Source organism: Vulpes vulpes, chromosome 10, assembly GCF_048418805.1.
Source record: "Vulpes vulpes isolate BD-2025 chromosome 10, VulVul3, whole genome shotgun sequence".
Classification (NCBI taxonomy): domain Eukaryota; kingdom Metazoa; phylum Chordata; class Mammalia; order Carnivora; family Canidae; genus Vulpes; species Vulpes vulpes.
The window spans coordinates 78,515,647-78,533,010 of NC_132789.1; the positions used below are offsets into that span (position 1 = coordinate 78,515,647).

At 34.4% G+C, this 17,364-nt stretch overlaps 1 protein-coding gene across 2 annotated transcripts in view; it reads right to left on the reverse strand.

Moving 5' to 3' along the window:
- Positions 1 to 17,364, reverse strand: part of NUP37 (nucleoporin 37) — a 41,854-nt gene that overhangs the window by 9,438 nt on the left and 15,052 nt on the right. For both annotated transcript variants that reach the window (XM_026013066.2, XM_026013067.2), the window contains one exon: positions 547 to 637. In XM_026013066.2, the coding sequence (XP_025868851.1) occupies positions 547 to 637 (91 nt within the window). The remainder of the gene's footprint in view (positions 1 to 546; positions 638 to 17,364) is intronic.

The following is a 17,364-nucleotide window of genomic DNA, read 5'->3' on the forward strand; positions in this document are numbered from 1 at the left end:
TAGATTCTAGGGAAAGACAAAACAGAGTGATGTCCAAGAGAAGATACTGGCCAAGAAGAGAACTCTTTTGTTGAATGAATCCTATCTTCTCAATGAAATAAGAAATTAAGTCAATTGATAATGTCATAGTATAGTTTTAGAATTTTAGAGAGCTGTACTCTGAATAGGAGCTGAATAGCATTGCAGCCAGCTCAAATTTGCCTTATGCCACTGATGCTTTCTTGTGAGTATAGATTTTAACTTTTTTTTTTGTTTTTAATGAATACTGCTACTAAATAGTCTGAGTATCTGTCTTTAGATTGCAATCTAACAAAGAGTAGGAAAAACGTACTCTGAAAAAATGTCATTTATGGATGATGGCAATAAAATAAAAAATTATAGAGCGTTTTTAAGTTACAGAATTCTGGACTAGTCCAAGTGCATTTATGGCAATTAGAGTTTCTGAGGTAGAAAAAGTAACTGATTTTTCTCCTCTATGTATGCATGTATTACACATGTATAGGTCTTTTCAGCTTGATAAAAGAAAGCTAAGTTATAAATAACAACCTTAAAAGTTTCCTCAGGATGCCAGCACACACTCATTCCAGGGGAATGAAGAACAAAATGAGCTGTCTGCATTCCTTCCAAGTTCCAAATCCTAATTAAAAAAAAAAAAAAAAGGCATACAATGTTAAATATATTTGCTATATCACTACTATCACTACTAAAAAAAAAGGAAACTTCCATGAATTTATTCAAAGCTATTAACTAGAGAGTATAAGGCAGACATTTATACCTAAAGTATATGTTAAAAAACACTTATAATTTTAGAAAATGTGAAAGTAGTATGAAGAATTTAACCTTTATCATAACCAATCATGGAAAAACAGTCACATACATTTCTGATCTAACACAGCAACACTGTAACACAGTAGCCAAATTAAATTATTCATATGTGCTTTTATTTTGTGGGCAGAATCTTCCAGTTTCCAGTTCACCAAACAGGCTACATTCCTACTCCAGTTGTCATTTCAGTAACAAATAATTTCTGCCAGGGGTGCTTTTTACACACGCGTGTGCACATGCACACACACACCCTTCTAATATTCCCATTTTTCAAAATACCATACAAAGAAGCTAGCTTGGGGTGATGTGATGTGAATTTGGGACGATAATTTCTGTACTTAACTATTTCTTCTGCTTTTGGTTTTTCGTGCCAGAGGCTACTTCCTATCTTACACCCTTTCTGATCCCGCTCACTCCCCCAATTCTCCTTATCGAAGGTGGCCTTGATTGAAAGCGAACAGATTAAAGGTTGGCTGAAGGAACAGATACTCAGTTCCTCCTATCTTCCTTTCCTCAGTACCTGGCGAATCCATAGTAACAAGGACCAAGTGGCTCACTGACGAGGCTTTCCTAACCTCATGGTGGAGGTCAAAACTTAGCCTGGGTGACTCAGGGGTTTAGCGCCGCCTTCGGCCCAGGGTGTGATCCTGGAGGCCCGGGATGGAGTCCCACGTCTGGCTCCCTGCATGGAGCCTGCTTCTCCCTCTGCCTGTCTCTGCCTCTCTCTCTCCTTTTGTCTCTCATGAATAAATAAATAAAATGAAAAAAAAAAACCCACAAAATTTACAGATCTCAGTAATGGCACTCTGCTGCGAGAAGTGCGACTCCCTCCCCAAGCCTGAGAGCTGCCCCACTCATCCTTCCTGCTCACCACTGTTACCCCTCACTGGCCCAGAGTGTGGCAGAGCCGCATGGCAGGAAGCAGGAGGCAGAAGTGTGAACGGTTGACAAAGTATTCACACCACTCTGGTCTTTAAGAATTTATTTTATTTATTTTTTGTGTATTTTTTTATTGGAGTTCGATTTGCCAACATATAGTATAACACCTGCAGTGCTCATCCCATCAAGTGCCCCCCGTCAGTGGCTGTCACCCAGTCACCCTGTCCCACCGCCCACCACCCCTTATTCGTTTTCCAGAGTTAGGAGTCTCTCATGTTCTGTCACCTTCTCTGATATTTCCCACTAATTTTTAAGAACTAAGACAGCCCATTAGAATGGAGGTGGGCAGGGGAATGTGGTAACTGGGTCATGGGCAGAGGGGGGCAGCTGACGGGATGAGCACTGGGTGTTATACTATGTGTTGGCAAATCGAACTCCAATAATAAAAATACATACTAAAAAAATAGAATGTCTTAGACCTTTTTTTTCCCCTAGGGTTTATAGTTCATATCTCATTAGACACCATAAAATAATTTCAACAAACATTTAAAGTTTAGGGGAAGTTTTACTTCAAAAACAGTAGGCATATGGATTGGACAATACTGCTATTCTGTGCCAAACCACACAATTTCAAATATTTATTCTCCCTTGTAGAAATTATAGGGTCTCCAATTATGAAATGTTATAGTCATAAACTAATGTAAATGTTTTTCAAGATGATTACTTGATTAAATAATTTAGAAGTGCACTCTTTTCTCTTGCCAAATCAACACTTTTCATCTATATTTACTATACAAGAGAAACAATTACAATTTAATTGAAGAGGGGAATAACATTTACTAATGGTTTGTGCAATTGTGATTCACCCCTCACAATGAATAAAATTATTAATTATGGCAACCGAATATTTCTTTCTTCTCTATTGCCTCTTGCATAATAAAGTGCTGGGCTAGCATATATTTTACCACTACTGAAATAGTAAGAATGTTTGGCAAACTCAGTAAGTCTCATGAGAGAATCGTTTGAAGGCTCCATTCTTTTGAACTTATTCTAATATGTATCTGATTTTTGTTTGCTATTCTATAAATTGAATACGTACCAGGATACTTTCATGATTTTTTCCTTTTAAATGAAGAAAACCAAAGAGGTAGAAATTATGAATAAAGATATTCAACAAAAACAGGTCAATTAATGAAATGTATTTTAATATGGTCCAAGGAACCAAATTTTAGTCTAATTTTTGAACAGTATTTTATCCTGACAGAATCTGATGCTTAAAAAAACCCAAAACCAAACTGACTTAAAAATGAAGAGGGTGATCCAGATTACTTTACCATACTAGGATACAGTGATTTATGGTTTATATTTACATGCTCATTAAGTAATTCTCAGTAGTTGCATAATCCAAGTACTAAGTATGCAAAATACAACAAATTGGGCTGAAATGAGTTATCAAAACTACATAAGATACAGATGGTACACTTTAAGTTGTTAAATCTTATTTCCCTTTTTGATAGATTCCGTAATTAAGCTCTTCTCCAATCCCTTTGTAGAGCTCAACTCATTTTTCTGTCCTTACTTCATGGCTCATCTAGTTAATATTAGTTCCATCAGATAAAAATCACATTCTTTTATTTTTTGGATACAGTTTTTGCAGTTTGCTATACATAATAAAAAAACACAAATCTTAAGCATACAGCTCAGAAAGAACAGAACCCAAATTAAGAAACAGTATTTCCAGAACTCTGAAAGTTATCTCCTGCTTCCTTCTAGTCATCCTTCCTTGCTCTCTCACAAAAAAGCACCTACTATCCTGACTTCTAACAGTACCATGTACTTTAGCTTGGTTTCAACAGCATAAAAATGGAATCATAGAGTATGTATTCCCTTGGTCTGGCCTCTTTCACATATCATTAGATTTTGTGAGATTCATGAATATCGCTGCATGTTGTACATCGTTCACTCACACTGCTGTAGGTAGTACTCCAGTGAGTACACTGTGATGTATTTACCTATTGTACTGTTGACACTTAAGCTGTTTCCAGTTTTGGTCATTGTTAATAATGCGGCTATAAATTCTCTTGTATGTTTTTTAGTAAATACAGATACTCACAAACCACTCCTCCACCCCACCCCCGAGTATATACCTGGGCATGGAATTGATGGATTATAGTTTACAAATAGTTTTCCAGACTGGTTGCACCTTTTCTTTTTTCCTCTCATATTTCTTTTAATTATCAATGGAAAAAACCTATGCTTTGACAAATTTCCAACAAAAACAATCTTAAAACCATCATTTGTCTGACAGGCAAAATGTACTTTTCAGTTGGTCTATTTGTAAGGCAGATTTTTGAAATCATCCCCTTTTTCTTATATTGTTATTTTCACATATGTATATATGGATTAACTTGCATCAATTTTAAAATATGGTGAATACAATGTATAGTCAAAGCTTTTAACTGACCTCCTTTGACAGACTCTTCCTTTTTCCCTATGGAGGATTGACAGGAACAAGAAAGCTGTTTTCTAATAGGCCCACAACATGCAGTTTTTGTAGACTTAGAGGGAATATGAGTTTTTTGCTTATGAAGCCACCGTAAGTGGTGTAAACCCATGGTTATTTATTAGTGTAATGACGCAACTAATATAATACTATACGTAAGCTGACAGAATATCAATGTGAAAGAGCTGTTTTAATGAAACTAAGTTGGTGGGAACTAACTAAAGATAAATTTCTAACTTAAAAAAATGCTCTTAAATTAGGAAGGTGTGTCAGTAATAAAAGATTAAGCAATCAAAGTAAAAAAATCTAGATATATCTAAATTAAGAATTAAGCAAATGTTTTCACTGTAGACACTGTTTTATGGGTGTGGTTCATGCAAAAAAAGATCCAGTGCTAATCAACAGACTCATAAATTACAGAAAAATAAAGGTCTTGGCCTAAAATTAAAAAATTGGCAATTAGCAAATTGGTAAATTTTCATATATTTGCTATACATTAAAAGAAGGTAGGTAGACAATTTCTTAAAATGATTTCCTAAGCTTACTCACACTTTTTAAGACTAGATTAGTTTAATTATTTAATTAATTAAATTTTAATTCCAATGTAGTTAATATACAGTGTTATAGTAGTTTCAGGTGTACAATATAGTAATTCAGTAGTTCCATATATTATTCAGTGCTCATCAAGATAAGTGTACTCTTGAATCCCTTTCACCTATTTCATCTATTCCCCCCAACCTCCCCTCTGGTAACCATCAGTTTGTTCTCTATAGTTAAGAGAGTCTGTTTCTTGGTTTATCTCTCAACCCCCCCCCCCCTTGTTTCTTAAATTCTATATATGAGTGAAATCATACGGTATTCATCTTTCTCTGACTTATTTCACTTGGCATTGTATTCTTTAGCTCCAAATATGGTGTGTATACACACACACACGCTCCACATCTTCTTTATCCAATTATCTATTGATGGACACTTGGCCTGCTTCCATAGTTTGGTTATCATAAATAATGCTGTAATAAACATAGGGGTGCACATATCTTTTCAAATTAGTGTTTTTGTATTCTTTGGGTAAATACCCATTAGTGTGATTCCTGTATTGTAGGGTAGTTCTCTTTCTAATTTTTTGAGGAACCTCCATACTGTCTTCCACAGTGGCTGCACCAGTTTGAATTCCTACCCACAGTGCAAGGGGGTTCCATTTCCCTTACATCCTTGCCAACACTTGTTTCTTGAGGTTTTGATTTTAGACATTCTTATAGGTGTGAGGTGCTATCTCATTGTGGTTTTGATTTGCAATTCCTTGATGAGTGTTGCTAACCATATTTTTATGTGGCTATTGGCCACATGTATGTCTTCTCTGGAGAAACGTCTCTTCATTTTTTAACTGGATTATTTGTTTTTTTGGTGTTGAGTTGCATAAGTGCTTTATATATTTTGGTTACTAACTCTTCATGAGATATGTCATTTGCAAATATCTTCTCCCATTCAGTAGGTTGTCTTTTAGTTTACTAACATTTTGATTATTTAACGAACTACAGGTTTAGACCATGTGAGATAAGAGATTTCTGTTGTAATAGGAAAAAAATTAATAAATTTGAAAATTCATATTACTTTTTCCAAACTTACTAATAAATTTGTTTATAATGAATAAAATTACTTAAAGTTAATTATAACCACAGAAGCATACCTTTCAGGGACATGGAACATCACAAAAAAAGAAAAGCTGTTAGAGTTCATAGCCTTCTTAATATGCATAATCAAACACATGGAAAGATAATAGACTATAAAAGTATAATAGTATCAAGTTAAACTACCTTGACCAAAACTCAGGAGCTATATGAAATGTATTGTTTACCTATTTAAATGTTTGCAAGGGATTTCAAAGAAAAGCTTTTAAGGTAAAATTAATTTACTGACATATTAAGAAGTCAATATTACAGATTAAATCAAAGGACACTGGAGTACAGATAGCATCCCTCTTCAAGTAAAGGAAAATAAATGACAGTTTTGACCTAATTTGACTATCAAAAACCCCCTCCAACCCTGCCAACCCTGTGGTCCTTTCTAAGTTGAACTCTTAGATTTCAGCTGTAAAATGTACTGATGGAGGACTATCCAGATCTACGATTATGAATTACACTTTACTTTTGGTAGTTTATTATTAAAATTATTGCCTCATTTCAGGCTGAGCATTTTTCAGTAGAATATTAAGTATCCCTACCATATGGTATTTAAATGTAATTGTCCCATTTAATTAATAAAAAGGTCCCATAAGTTGAATGTTGGTGTATCGGAAATATGCTAGATATTCTCAAGGGTCTTTTAAATTGTCAATGAGGGAGATGTTCCTTCCGAGAATATGAAAGGAAATTTCCTGGGTAATACTATGTTCTTTATTTGCTCTCCATTTTTGGCATCTCATTCTCTGTTAAGGAGTTCACTGTAGAAGGAAACTTCTGCTACTAAATATTTCTGACAAAACAGACAAAAGAAGGAATGGATGACTTAAATGACACATCTGTAATTCATTTGACCATCTCTAATCAGTAAAGCAAAAAATACTAACCATAATCTTTCTTTCTTTCTTTTTTTTTTTTTTTAAAGATTTTATTTATCTATTCATGAGAGACACAGAAAGAGAGAGAGAGATGCAGAGACACAGGCAGACACAATCACTAAGTTACTCATCACAGTATGGATAATTTAGAAAAAGGAAAAACAGTATATTTCCTTAGTATGAGAACACAGAAATAGGAAGAAGTGAAACAAATTACAAAGTAATTTAGTGTAAAATGTCTGGTTTTAGGTGCAAAATCCAGGGATTAGATGGGCAAATCTTGACAGTGGGAATGGTAAATTAGTGTGGTGACAGTGGGGGCAACAAAAATGGCATGTTAGTATAAAATAAGAATTTTGTATAGGGTATATACTTTTAGTATGTGTCAGTATTTCAAATATATTGAGGACTAAGATTAGACTAATTTTGCTTTTTATTTTAAATGCTAGATACTACTAAGCAAGTAGTATTAATGTACCAGTAAATATTAATGATAAAAGAAACAGACTACCAGAAATTTTATTCACTTGAGTGTAAGAAAAATTATAAAAATGAAAATGGTAATTGCATTTGCTTATTATTTGATCCTTCAATAAAAAAGATAATGAGTCAAAATAGAGTCAATAATCAAAGGCTGTGTGTATTTTGAAGGAGAGACAAAGGTGGCCTGTTTCAAACACAATACTAATAAACCAAGTAGTATACATAAAATAATCTACTATTGTAAATCTTCACAAAGCCTTGGAAGAGTTAAAAAACCTTATAAGCTCACATGTTATTGCTTCATTTTGTTTTCTTGAAATTATAAACAAATTCGGCAGAAACTACAAGCTTATCATCACATAGGTGAGAAACCAGCTGAGGCTGCCCCAGGGGAAAATTAACGTCTTAATTTATGTAGAGAGATAGATTTTTGAAGGATAGGAATGAGAGAAATTTTGTCACATTTAAAAATAAACCTTAAAATTAAACTCTCAACTGCAAAGAAATACCATATGGTAGTTTTCAAACAGATCATATATAATGATTTCATCTTTAAGGAATTCAGAGTAAAAGGACTTTTCCTTTAACATAAACACCAGTAATACTATCCAGGAAATATTAGAATTTCATTATTTCCAAGAAAAATTTTGATATATGTTACAACCTAAAATTTGACTATTATGTTGTAAATGAGGGAAAGTAGTCCATATTAGTGACATAAATGGGCTTTCAAAATAAACCTGAAAAACGTTTATGGATCTGATTCTCATTTATACAATTCACTTACTGCAACCACACGAGGGCCACATAAAACAAGCTTAAATTACTGCAGTCACTGATATAGTAATACACCTTATGAAATAGTGGTTTTGTATTTCATCTACAAGGGCACATGAGAGAGAACAAAGAATTGATTATTAGAGAGGGGTACGACCAGTACACAATCATATAAAAGTTTAGTAAAGTCTTGCATCACTTTATAACTTTTACTCAGTTATAACCTTGCATTAACATACTACTTTACTGCATCAAATTTAAAAAGGTCTGCAAATATGATCAACAGATTTTAGTATATCTTTTGGATAGTTCTTATAAAGACAGAATCCTTACGTTCCATTCATTGGAGGAAAACTATTACCAAACCCAACACAAACTTTATTTATCCCATTCTTGAAGCTCTTGTTATAACTGTGCAATAATTATCTTCATTCAAAATGTTACAAAAAATTACATGGACTTTTAGAAGCAGAGAACTTTATTTCTGCAATTATTTAACCATACATTAATAATACATAATATAAATTCTGCTGATTTCACTTTGTACCTGGCATTATTTGGCACAGTTTACTTGCTCCTGATTAAGGGATTAACCTTTCCAAGGAATGCTTTACTGAAGGCTCCTTGTCCCCTTCTTTCTGTTTTCCTGCGAGGACTATTTTTAACTAGATCACATATTTTAAAATCCCAGTTGGAGTGGGGGTGGGGTAGGAACACTCCATCTTACCTATGGATTTTGAAGACTCTCAAATGTACATAACAATGGTAATATGGAAAGAACTTGACTAGCATGAGGTACAGGGAAGACATTTGATAAACATTCTTTTTCTTCTTGTACAATGTTTCAAAAAACAATACAACTGGCTTAGTGAACATCTTAGGTAATTTAGTATTCCCCTATCCAATGGTTTGGTTCTATTCCTAAAAAAAAAAGAAAAAAAAAAAGAAAAAAAAAGGCAATCTTATTTTTTATATGCTGCCCCTCTCCCATTCTTTTTAAAAATGATAAGCTAGAACATGACAGCTACTAATATCCCATGTTTTATAGACGAAATGAATAGCACATTACATGTTTCTATTATTTTAGTCTTAAACTAAAAATTCTTAGTTTCTATTTTTTTTTTAATTCTTAGTTTCTAGAAGCCAATTTTTCTTCACCATAAATTTTATCTAATATTTAAAAAGACTATTGGGGAGGTGGAGGAGGAAAGGGATTTACTTCTGACATCCTTTGTAGTAACAGTGAGTACTGGGTCTTCTATTTCTTTTGTATCCCCCAAAGTACTAAATGTTGGCTATACTAAATGCGTTTAATAAATAATTGTTGATCTGACTTGTTCTTACAGAACAGTACTGTTTTTAATATACAAGAACATCTGTTATTTGGCACTGACTTGGGAATAAGATGTTCTGTATTAGTGAGTTTTTAAAATAATAAACTTAACCCATTAAATACTTAAACACCATTTTCACCTTCTTTTGGAGGTGTGGGATAATTAATCTTTCTAAACGAATATGCACTTATTTACTTCTCAAATATTATAATATTTTTAACCTCCTTTTGATAATGCTGGATCATAACTATGGACACCGGTCCTGACATTTCCCTGTGCATATGTATACATATGCATACATGCACATATGTGTATATACATATACATGTATATTTAATTATATGTGTATATGTTTATGCACATGTATTTGAATATGGTGGAGATGATGAGGAACCATTAAGGAAATGGTATCAAACATGAGGGTGAATGGTTAATGCCATAATTTACCTGAGAACTGATCTTAAACACAAAACACATCTGTCAGATGTTTTGGTGATGGCAAGATGCTGTGAGAGGTACGGAGTGGTATTCATTACTTCCCTCACTCACTCACTGAGTACCTGCCACAAGGGCACCCTTGTAAAAGCTGTGATGACTCCAAGGTAGTAAAGCAGGGCTGACCCTGAAAAATACTTTACTAGTGCAAAGGCCAGAGCAGTCTCCTCTAGAGTAATTTTCCTTACCCCTACATAAGTCTGTTTCTCTTTACTCTTTTCCTCACCTATGAACTGGGCTAATAAAATATAAAGAGGGAACATGACATCATCATTTCAAGTACGGTATAGAATGTTTTAGCAAAGGCATCTTTCAAAAATTATAAATTCTTCATAAGTAGAAGGTAACACTTCTGTAGACATGACTCTACCATTCTATCAATTTTATTAAGCCCTACATAATGCTTGATTTTGATCAGAACACACAGGTAATCTGAATATCTGCTTTTTCAATAATATAAAAAGACTAAAACTTAATGAGTGTTAAAGTAGAAGCAGCATAATGCAGTAAAGCTAGATGGCCTAGAATTCTCCTCTATAAAAAGGAATAAGAAGAAAACTTACCACATAAGGATCAAGGATTAAATGAACGGATTCATTAAATGAGAATGTAATTTACAAAATACCTCTAGAGGTGGGGGTGTTTCAAGGTAGAATATACACTTTTTGCAATTTTTGCTAGCATTCCATCCCATGGCATAACAGTGAAGTATTCTGATATTATCCACATAAAAACTGATTTGCAAGAATATTATCTTTCCTTAGTTTTTCAACTTGACATCCTATAATTTGTCTTGTGTTATTTCTACTTTGAAAACATTATTTCCCTCTTTCACTTTCTATTACTTCTGACGTGAGTTTTATTCTAATAACCATAGCTCTACTCAGGGATATGACAGTGCAGAACTCCAGATGGCATTATTTTACATTGTACTTTATGCAAAACATATCCTTCGAACTGTGCATTGGCAGCCTTGCCTCTGCCTTACATTTTCCTGTCATCTTATTTTTCTGATATTCCAATTTATTCATTGTAAACATGGACAAAGACTACCTCATTGTCTTCTTATGTAGTCCTGAGTAATTCACACTATACTGTTAGTCTGTAACAATTTTTTTTTATAGAATCCTATAATACTATTAAGATACTAAAATTATTTTTTATGATTATGTATTTTGAGAGCTTGTTTGGAGGTTCTAGCAGGGGAGCGCAGCTACTCGTATACCCTTGACCGAAGAACGGTCCTCCTCTATTGGGGATGGTCGTCCTCTACAGCTTCGGGAGGGACGCACATGGAGTGGTGAGGGAGGAAGGGGACACCCGCCTAGCCAGCCAGATCAGCCAAATCAACCCTGGCGATCAATGGGGTGACAGATGTCGCAGCCAGATCGCCCTCACATCCTGATTATATATTTTGATAGCTTATATTTCTCTGAGTTTCATTTAAGACTGTATAGCTGGCATTTTAAAATATTTTTTATTTTTTTAAAAAGATTTTATTTATTCATGAGAGACAGAGGTGGGGAGAGAGAGGGAGAGAGAGAGAGAGAGGCAGAGACACAGTCAGAGGAAAAAGCAGGCTCCATGCCGGGAGCCCGATGCGGGACTCAATCCCGGGTCTCCAGGATCACCACCTGGGCCGAAGGCAGGCGCTAAACTATGGAGTCACCCAGGGATCCCCAAAATATTTTAAAAGGGGGATGGATACTGGGGCTGATAAAGAACTGCTAATTTAAATGAGAACTCAATTTTCTTATAAACTTGCATAGATCACAGAATACTAAAACTAGATGGAAGCTTAGATAAAATTTAAGCTACCCTCTTCTATAATAACATTTCCGACTATGAGTAGCATGTTGGTTCACAATTGAATTAATGAAGTTAGATTACAGAATATAGAGAGGACAGATCTAAAAATATTGTCAGATATGAATACCATCTTCTCAGGGTAAACATGAAAATTGTTACTCGGGCAGGTGAATGAGTTAAGAGTGCAGGTACTGGGGCCAGACTGCCTGATATCCCTGTTCCTCTACTTAACAGTTATGTCCCTTTCCACAATTACTTAGCCTCTCTATATCTTAGTATCCCCATCGTGTAAAGTGAGTATAAAATAGTACTTATCTCAGAATTGTTGTAAAAATTAATTAAATTTAGCTAGGTAAGGTACTTAAGAGTGGTGGTTAACATACAGTAAAGCACTCAATAAAATATTTACTAACATTTTTGCTTATTAATACTGCAATTAATTTACACAAAATACCTTTGTCAGTCTTGAAGAAGCCTGAATGGTTTTGAAATGATTAGTCACAAGTATAAAAGTAAGTCTGTGTTTCTCCCTCCCCTTCCTCTCCTCTTTCCCTTACTGTCCCAACACTCCAAAGAAAGAAAGAAAATAGGTTAGTGATGACTGAGTCTAGCACAGTGCCTGGTGCATAGTAGATGTCTGATATTTGCTGACTGAATGAACTAGTCTATGGGTTTATAGATTAGTTTATTCTCAATACATTTATTCTTTATAACTAGAGATAAATAAATGATAACTTCTTAAACCATATACTGACATACTAGTTTAGTATAAGTAAGAACTATATTCATTCTGATTCAGAATTTGGCAATTTCAATACAATAGATAAACGTTATGAACTTGTTCAGGGGATAGACTGTTTTGAAATGATGTCCCTATGGCCATAAATCTAGCTAATTATAATTCTGTGTCTCTCTTGGAAATGACAAAGTCAAACACTAGAAACCATGCATAGGTCAAAATATTTATTTTAAAAATTATTTTAAGTTGGCACTGAGTTAGTCAGAAATATTTTTTCTGCCCTTTATAGTATAAAATGTTAAGAATTCATATTGTAGTCCCGCTCCTGTTATATGGTCTTTTTGGTCATGGATGTAATGTGATATTCCTTTGTACTGACTGTAGTATTTCACATAACATATCTTAGTATTTAAAAAATTTATTGACTTAGTCACTTACTTTATTTTATGCACCATTTTAAAGTGCATGATTCACGGCCACTTAGTACATTTACATTGTTGTGGAACCATCACAACTCTCTAGTCCCAGAACATTTTGATTATCTCAAAAGGGAACACTATTCCTACTGAGCAGTCACTTCTATTTCCTCCCACTCCCACTGTTCCTGGCAATCACTTATCTGCTTTCTGTTTCTATATATTTGCTTATTCTGGAGATTTTATATAAATGGAATCTGAGAATATTTTATGTCTACCTTCTTTCACTTAGCATAATGCTTTTGAGTTTTAACCCATGTTGTAGCATGTATCTGTACTTCATTCCTTTTTTAGAGCTGAATTGTCTCTCAATATATGGATGTGCCACTTTTTGTTTATCTAGCCATTTGTTTATTTCCACCTTTTGGCTATTGTGAAGGGTACTGCTAGAGATATTCCTTTGTTAAATTTTTGTTTGAATACCTGTTTCAATTCTTTTGGATGTATACCTAGGAGTAGAATTGCTGGGTCACATGTTTAGCTATTTGAGAAAACTGCCACAATGTTTCCACAATATCTGCACCATTTTACATTCCCATCAGCAGGGTTTGAGAGTTCCAATTTCTTCACTTTTCCCAACACTTGTTACTTTCTACTTTTGTTTTTGATCTATCCTTGTGAGTGTGAAGCAGTATTTCATTGTGCTTTTGATTTGCATTTCCCTAATGACATTTGGCATCTTTTCATGTGCTTGTGGTTATATCTTTTTTTTAAAAAAAAGATTTTATTTATTTATTCATGAGACACACAGAGAGAGAGGCAGAGACATAGGCAGAGGGAGAAGCAGGCTCCCTGCAGGGAGCTTGATGTGGGACTCGATCCCAGGACCCTGGGATCACACCCTGAGCCAAAGGCAGATGCTCAACCGCTGAGCCACCCAGGCATCTCTATTTCACATTTCTTTTGAGAATTCAAGTGTATTGAAGTCCTTTGTCCATTTTTTAAAATTGGGTTGTCTTTATTTTATTGAAGTATAACTAGTATATAGTATTATAATAATTTTAGGTGTACAGTATGATGACCCAACAGTTCTATCTGGGTTGTCTTTTGTCTTTTTAATGTTGAATTTTAAGAGTTCTTCATGTATTTTGCATACCAGACCTTTATCAGTTATGATTTGCAAATATCTTCTTCCATTCTGTGAGTTGTCTTTTTACTCTTTGACAGTATCCTCTGATGTCCAAAGTTTTAAATTTTGATTAAGTCCAATTTATATTTATTTTGTTGTTGTTTGGTGTCATATTTAAGAACCCATTGCCAGATCCAAAGTCACATATATCTGCCCCTATGTTATCTTCTAAGAGTTTTTCAGTTTTATATAGATATTGTTGAGGATTTTTTAAAAAGATTTTATTTATTTATTCATGAGAGACACCGAGAGAGGCAGAGACACAGAGGGAGAAGCAGGCTTCCTGCAGGGAGCCCAATGTGGGACTCAATCCCAGGACCCTGGGATCATGACCTGAGCCAAAGGCAGACGCTCAACCACTGAGCCACCCAGGCATCCCACTGTTGATGATTTTTGCATCAGTATTTGTAAGGGATATTAGTTTACAGTTCTCTCGTGATACCTTTGGTATCAAGATAATGCTGGCATCATAAAATGACTTAGAAAATGTTCCTTCCTCTTCAATTCTCTAGAAGTATTTGAGAGATTGGTGTTGATTCTTCTTTAAATGTTTGGTAGAATTCACAAGTGAAGCATCTTGTCCTAGGTTGCTTTTTTGGGAAGTTTTTGATTACTGATTCAATCTCCTTATTTTCTATAGGTCTATTCAGATATTCTCTTTTTCTTGAGTTTTGGGAATTTTGTGTTTCTGGGACTTTACCATTTCATCTAGGTAAATTTGTTGGTTTGTAACTGTTCACAATACTCTCTTAAAAATATTTTTTATTTCTGTAAGGTCAGTAGTAATATCCCATTTTTTCTGATTTTACTAATTGGAATCATCTGTCTTGCTGAAGGTTTGCAAATTTTGTTTTATCTTCTCCAAGAACCAACTTTTGGTGTCATCTATTCTCTATTATTTTCTATTTTTATTTCTATTTTATCTCTGCTGTCATCTTTACTTTCCTCCTTCTGCTCCCTTTGGGTTTCCTTTCTTCTTTTTCCAGCTCTTTAAAGGTGTAAACTGATGTTACTGATTCCAGTTATTTCTTCTTTTTTTAATATAGGTGGTTATAGCCATAAATTTCCCTCTGAGCATGGTTTTGCTGCATCTTGTAAATTTTGTTGTGTATTCATTCGTACTCACCTCAGAGTAGTTTCTAAATTCCCTTATTTCTTTTTTGACTGTTTATATGTTGATATTTGTAGATTTTTCAATTTTACCTCGTTACTGATTATTCTACTGTGGTCAAATAAGATACTCTGCATGACTTTGACCTGTTAAAATGTATTTAGACTTGTTTTTAGGCTTGACATAATGTTTATTCTGGAGGATGTTTCATGTATACTTGAGAAGAATGTGTATTCTGGTGATGCTGAAAGTGTGAGTGTTTTCGTATATGTCTGTTAGGTCTAGTTGTTTATAATGTTCAAATCCTCTAGTTCCTTGTTGACCTTCAGGCTATTCTATTGAGTATGTATTTTTAAGCATGGTATCACCTGCACATAAAATTACTTCCAAGATGAAAGAGGATTTGCCTATGATTGGACAAGGATTTCATTTGTCCAAGTGAACAAATGAAACATGCAGACCCAAACTATGGTAGGCATTTCTTTAGTATAGTGATAGGGATGATTCCTAGGATATAAATAGCTATTTCCATTGCCCAAACCACAGCTGCCAGTTGGATGGTGTCTTTATTAGTAACTTGGCAATTAATTCTATACTTTGAATTAATGTAGATAGTTGTACTGAAATATTTTCCTCTTGTAGTCCTCTCGGAATCCCTTCTTCCATTTGTTATTATGAATGTATGATACTTATTATTCTTCCTTAAACTTCTTGATTTATGCTGTTTTATTTTTTTTTAAAGATATGTTTATTTATTCATGAGAGACACAGAGAGAGAGAGAGAGAGACAGACAGACAGACAGACATAGGCAGAGGGAGAAGCACAGACATAGGCAGAGGGAGAAGCAAGCTTTTTGCAGGAGCCCAATGCGGGACTTGATCCCAGATCCCGGGACCACTGCCTGAGCTGCCCAACCACTGAACCACCCAGGAATCCCTATGCTGTTTCTTTTAAAAGTCTCATATATATTGTTTTTGGCCCAAGAGGTTTGACTTTCTTTAATAGCCAATCAGAACTGTCCTTTACTTCTGATAGGAGAACTAACCTGATGAATTCTAAATTTAGCTCCCCAGCTATTGCTAAAATGATGTTATCAACCTCCAAATCTCAATGGCTTATAAAAATAAGCATAAATTTCTTGCTCACAAGTCTGCAGGAAGCTCTATTTCATAATACCAGATGGGTCCATATTTGTTCCATATGTTTCTCATTCTGGGACCAGTAGCTATCCAGACATGTTCATCTTATAGGAGACAGAGGACAGTAGGTCAACACAAACCAGGTAATCATTTCAATGTCTGCTTGTATCACAACTGCTAACATTGTGATGGCCTAAACAAGCTAAACCCAATGGTGTGGGAAAATCTCCTTCCATGTGAAGGGGGAGGGAGAGTAAGTATTTGTTGAACAATAACATCATCAACCACAGTCTAGCAAAATAAGGCAATTAGGGGCATCAGAGTAAGTTTTTCAAAAAGCTAAATTTATTTAAAGGACTTACTTTGAAGTTAAGCCTTTCTCCTTTTTAGAGTAACAATGTTCTTACTTTCATAAAATGATGGTAATAATAGAAGGCAGCAGACTTTTTAAAATTCTTATTACTTGACAAAAAGTTGGCAACCCTTTGTCAGTCCCTAAAATTTTAGGACAATTTTACTAGTCTAAAAAACCCCAAAATACTACTATAAGAAAAAAAAGTAATCACAGACCACTGAATGTAATCCCAGGTCTCTAGCTATTGTTCACTATTCAGAGGTTATTCCTTGGCTTGCAAAGTCACTTATTTTCCCCCTTCTCAAGTTTCATTATTCCAAATGCTTGTGATTAGGAAAGTCCATGAGTTAGAGAACTAAAATGTCATTATTTATATCTGTGATCTATTCTAAATTTTACCTTAAAAATTATCCCATTTACTCTTCAGGTCTCTATACAAACTTGGGGTTTGTAACACTTGAGGCCCTAACACCTTAATGGCATGTAAATTTTTCTGTCCTTGACATGAACATTTTCACAGGCAGTATATAAAGAATAATGACCTATGACTCTGTAAATTTAAAAAGATGAGCTATTATGATTAAAATTGAAAGAGTAGCTAATGGCTTTACTGCCAATGTGAAAGGACACATTTAAAGGTTTTATGTGTATACAAGTATTCACAAATACTAATGATTTTGTTATAGCCTTATCAAATATTAAAACTATGTGAAATAGCAGAGCTGTGTTTTTTTCCCACAGTACTGTTAAAG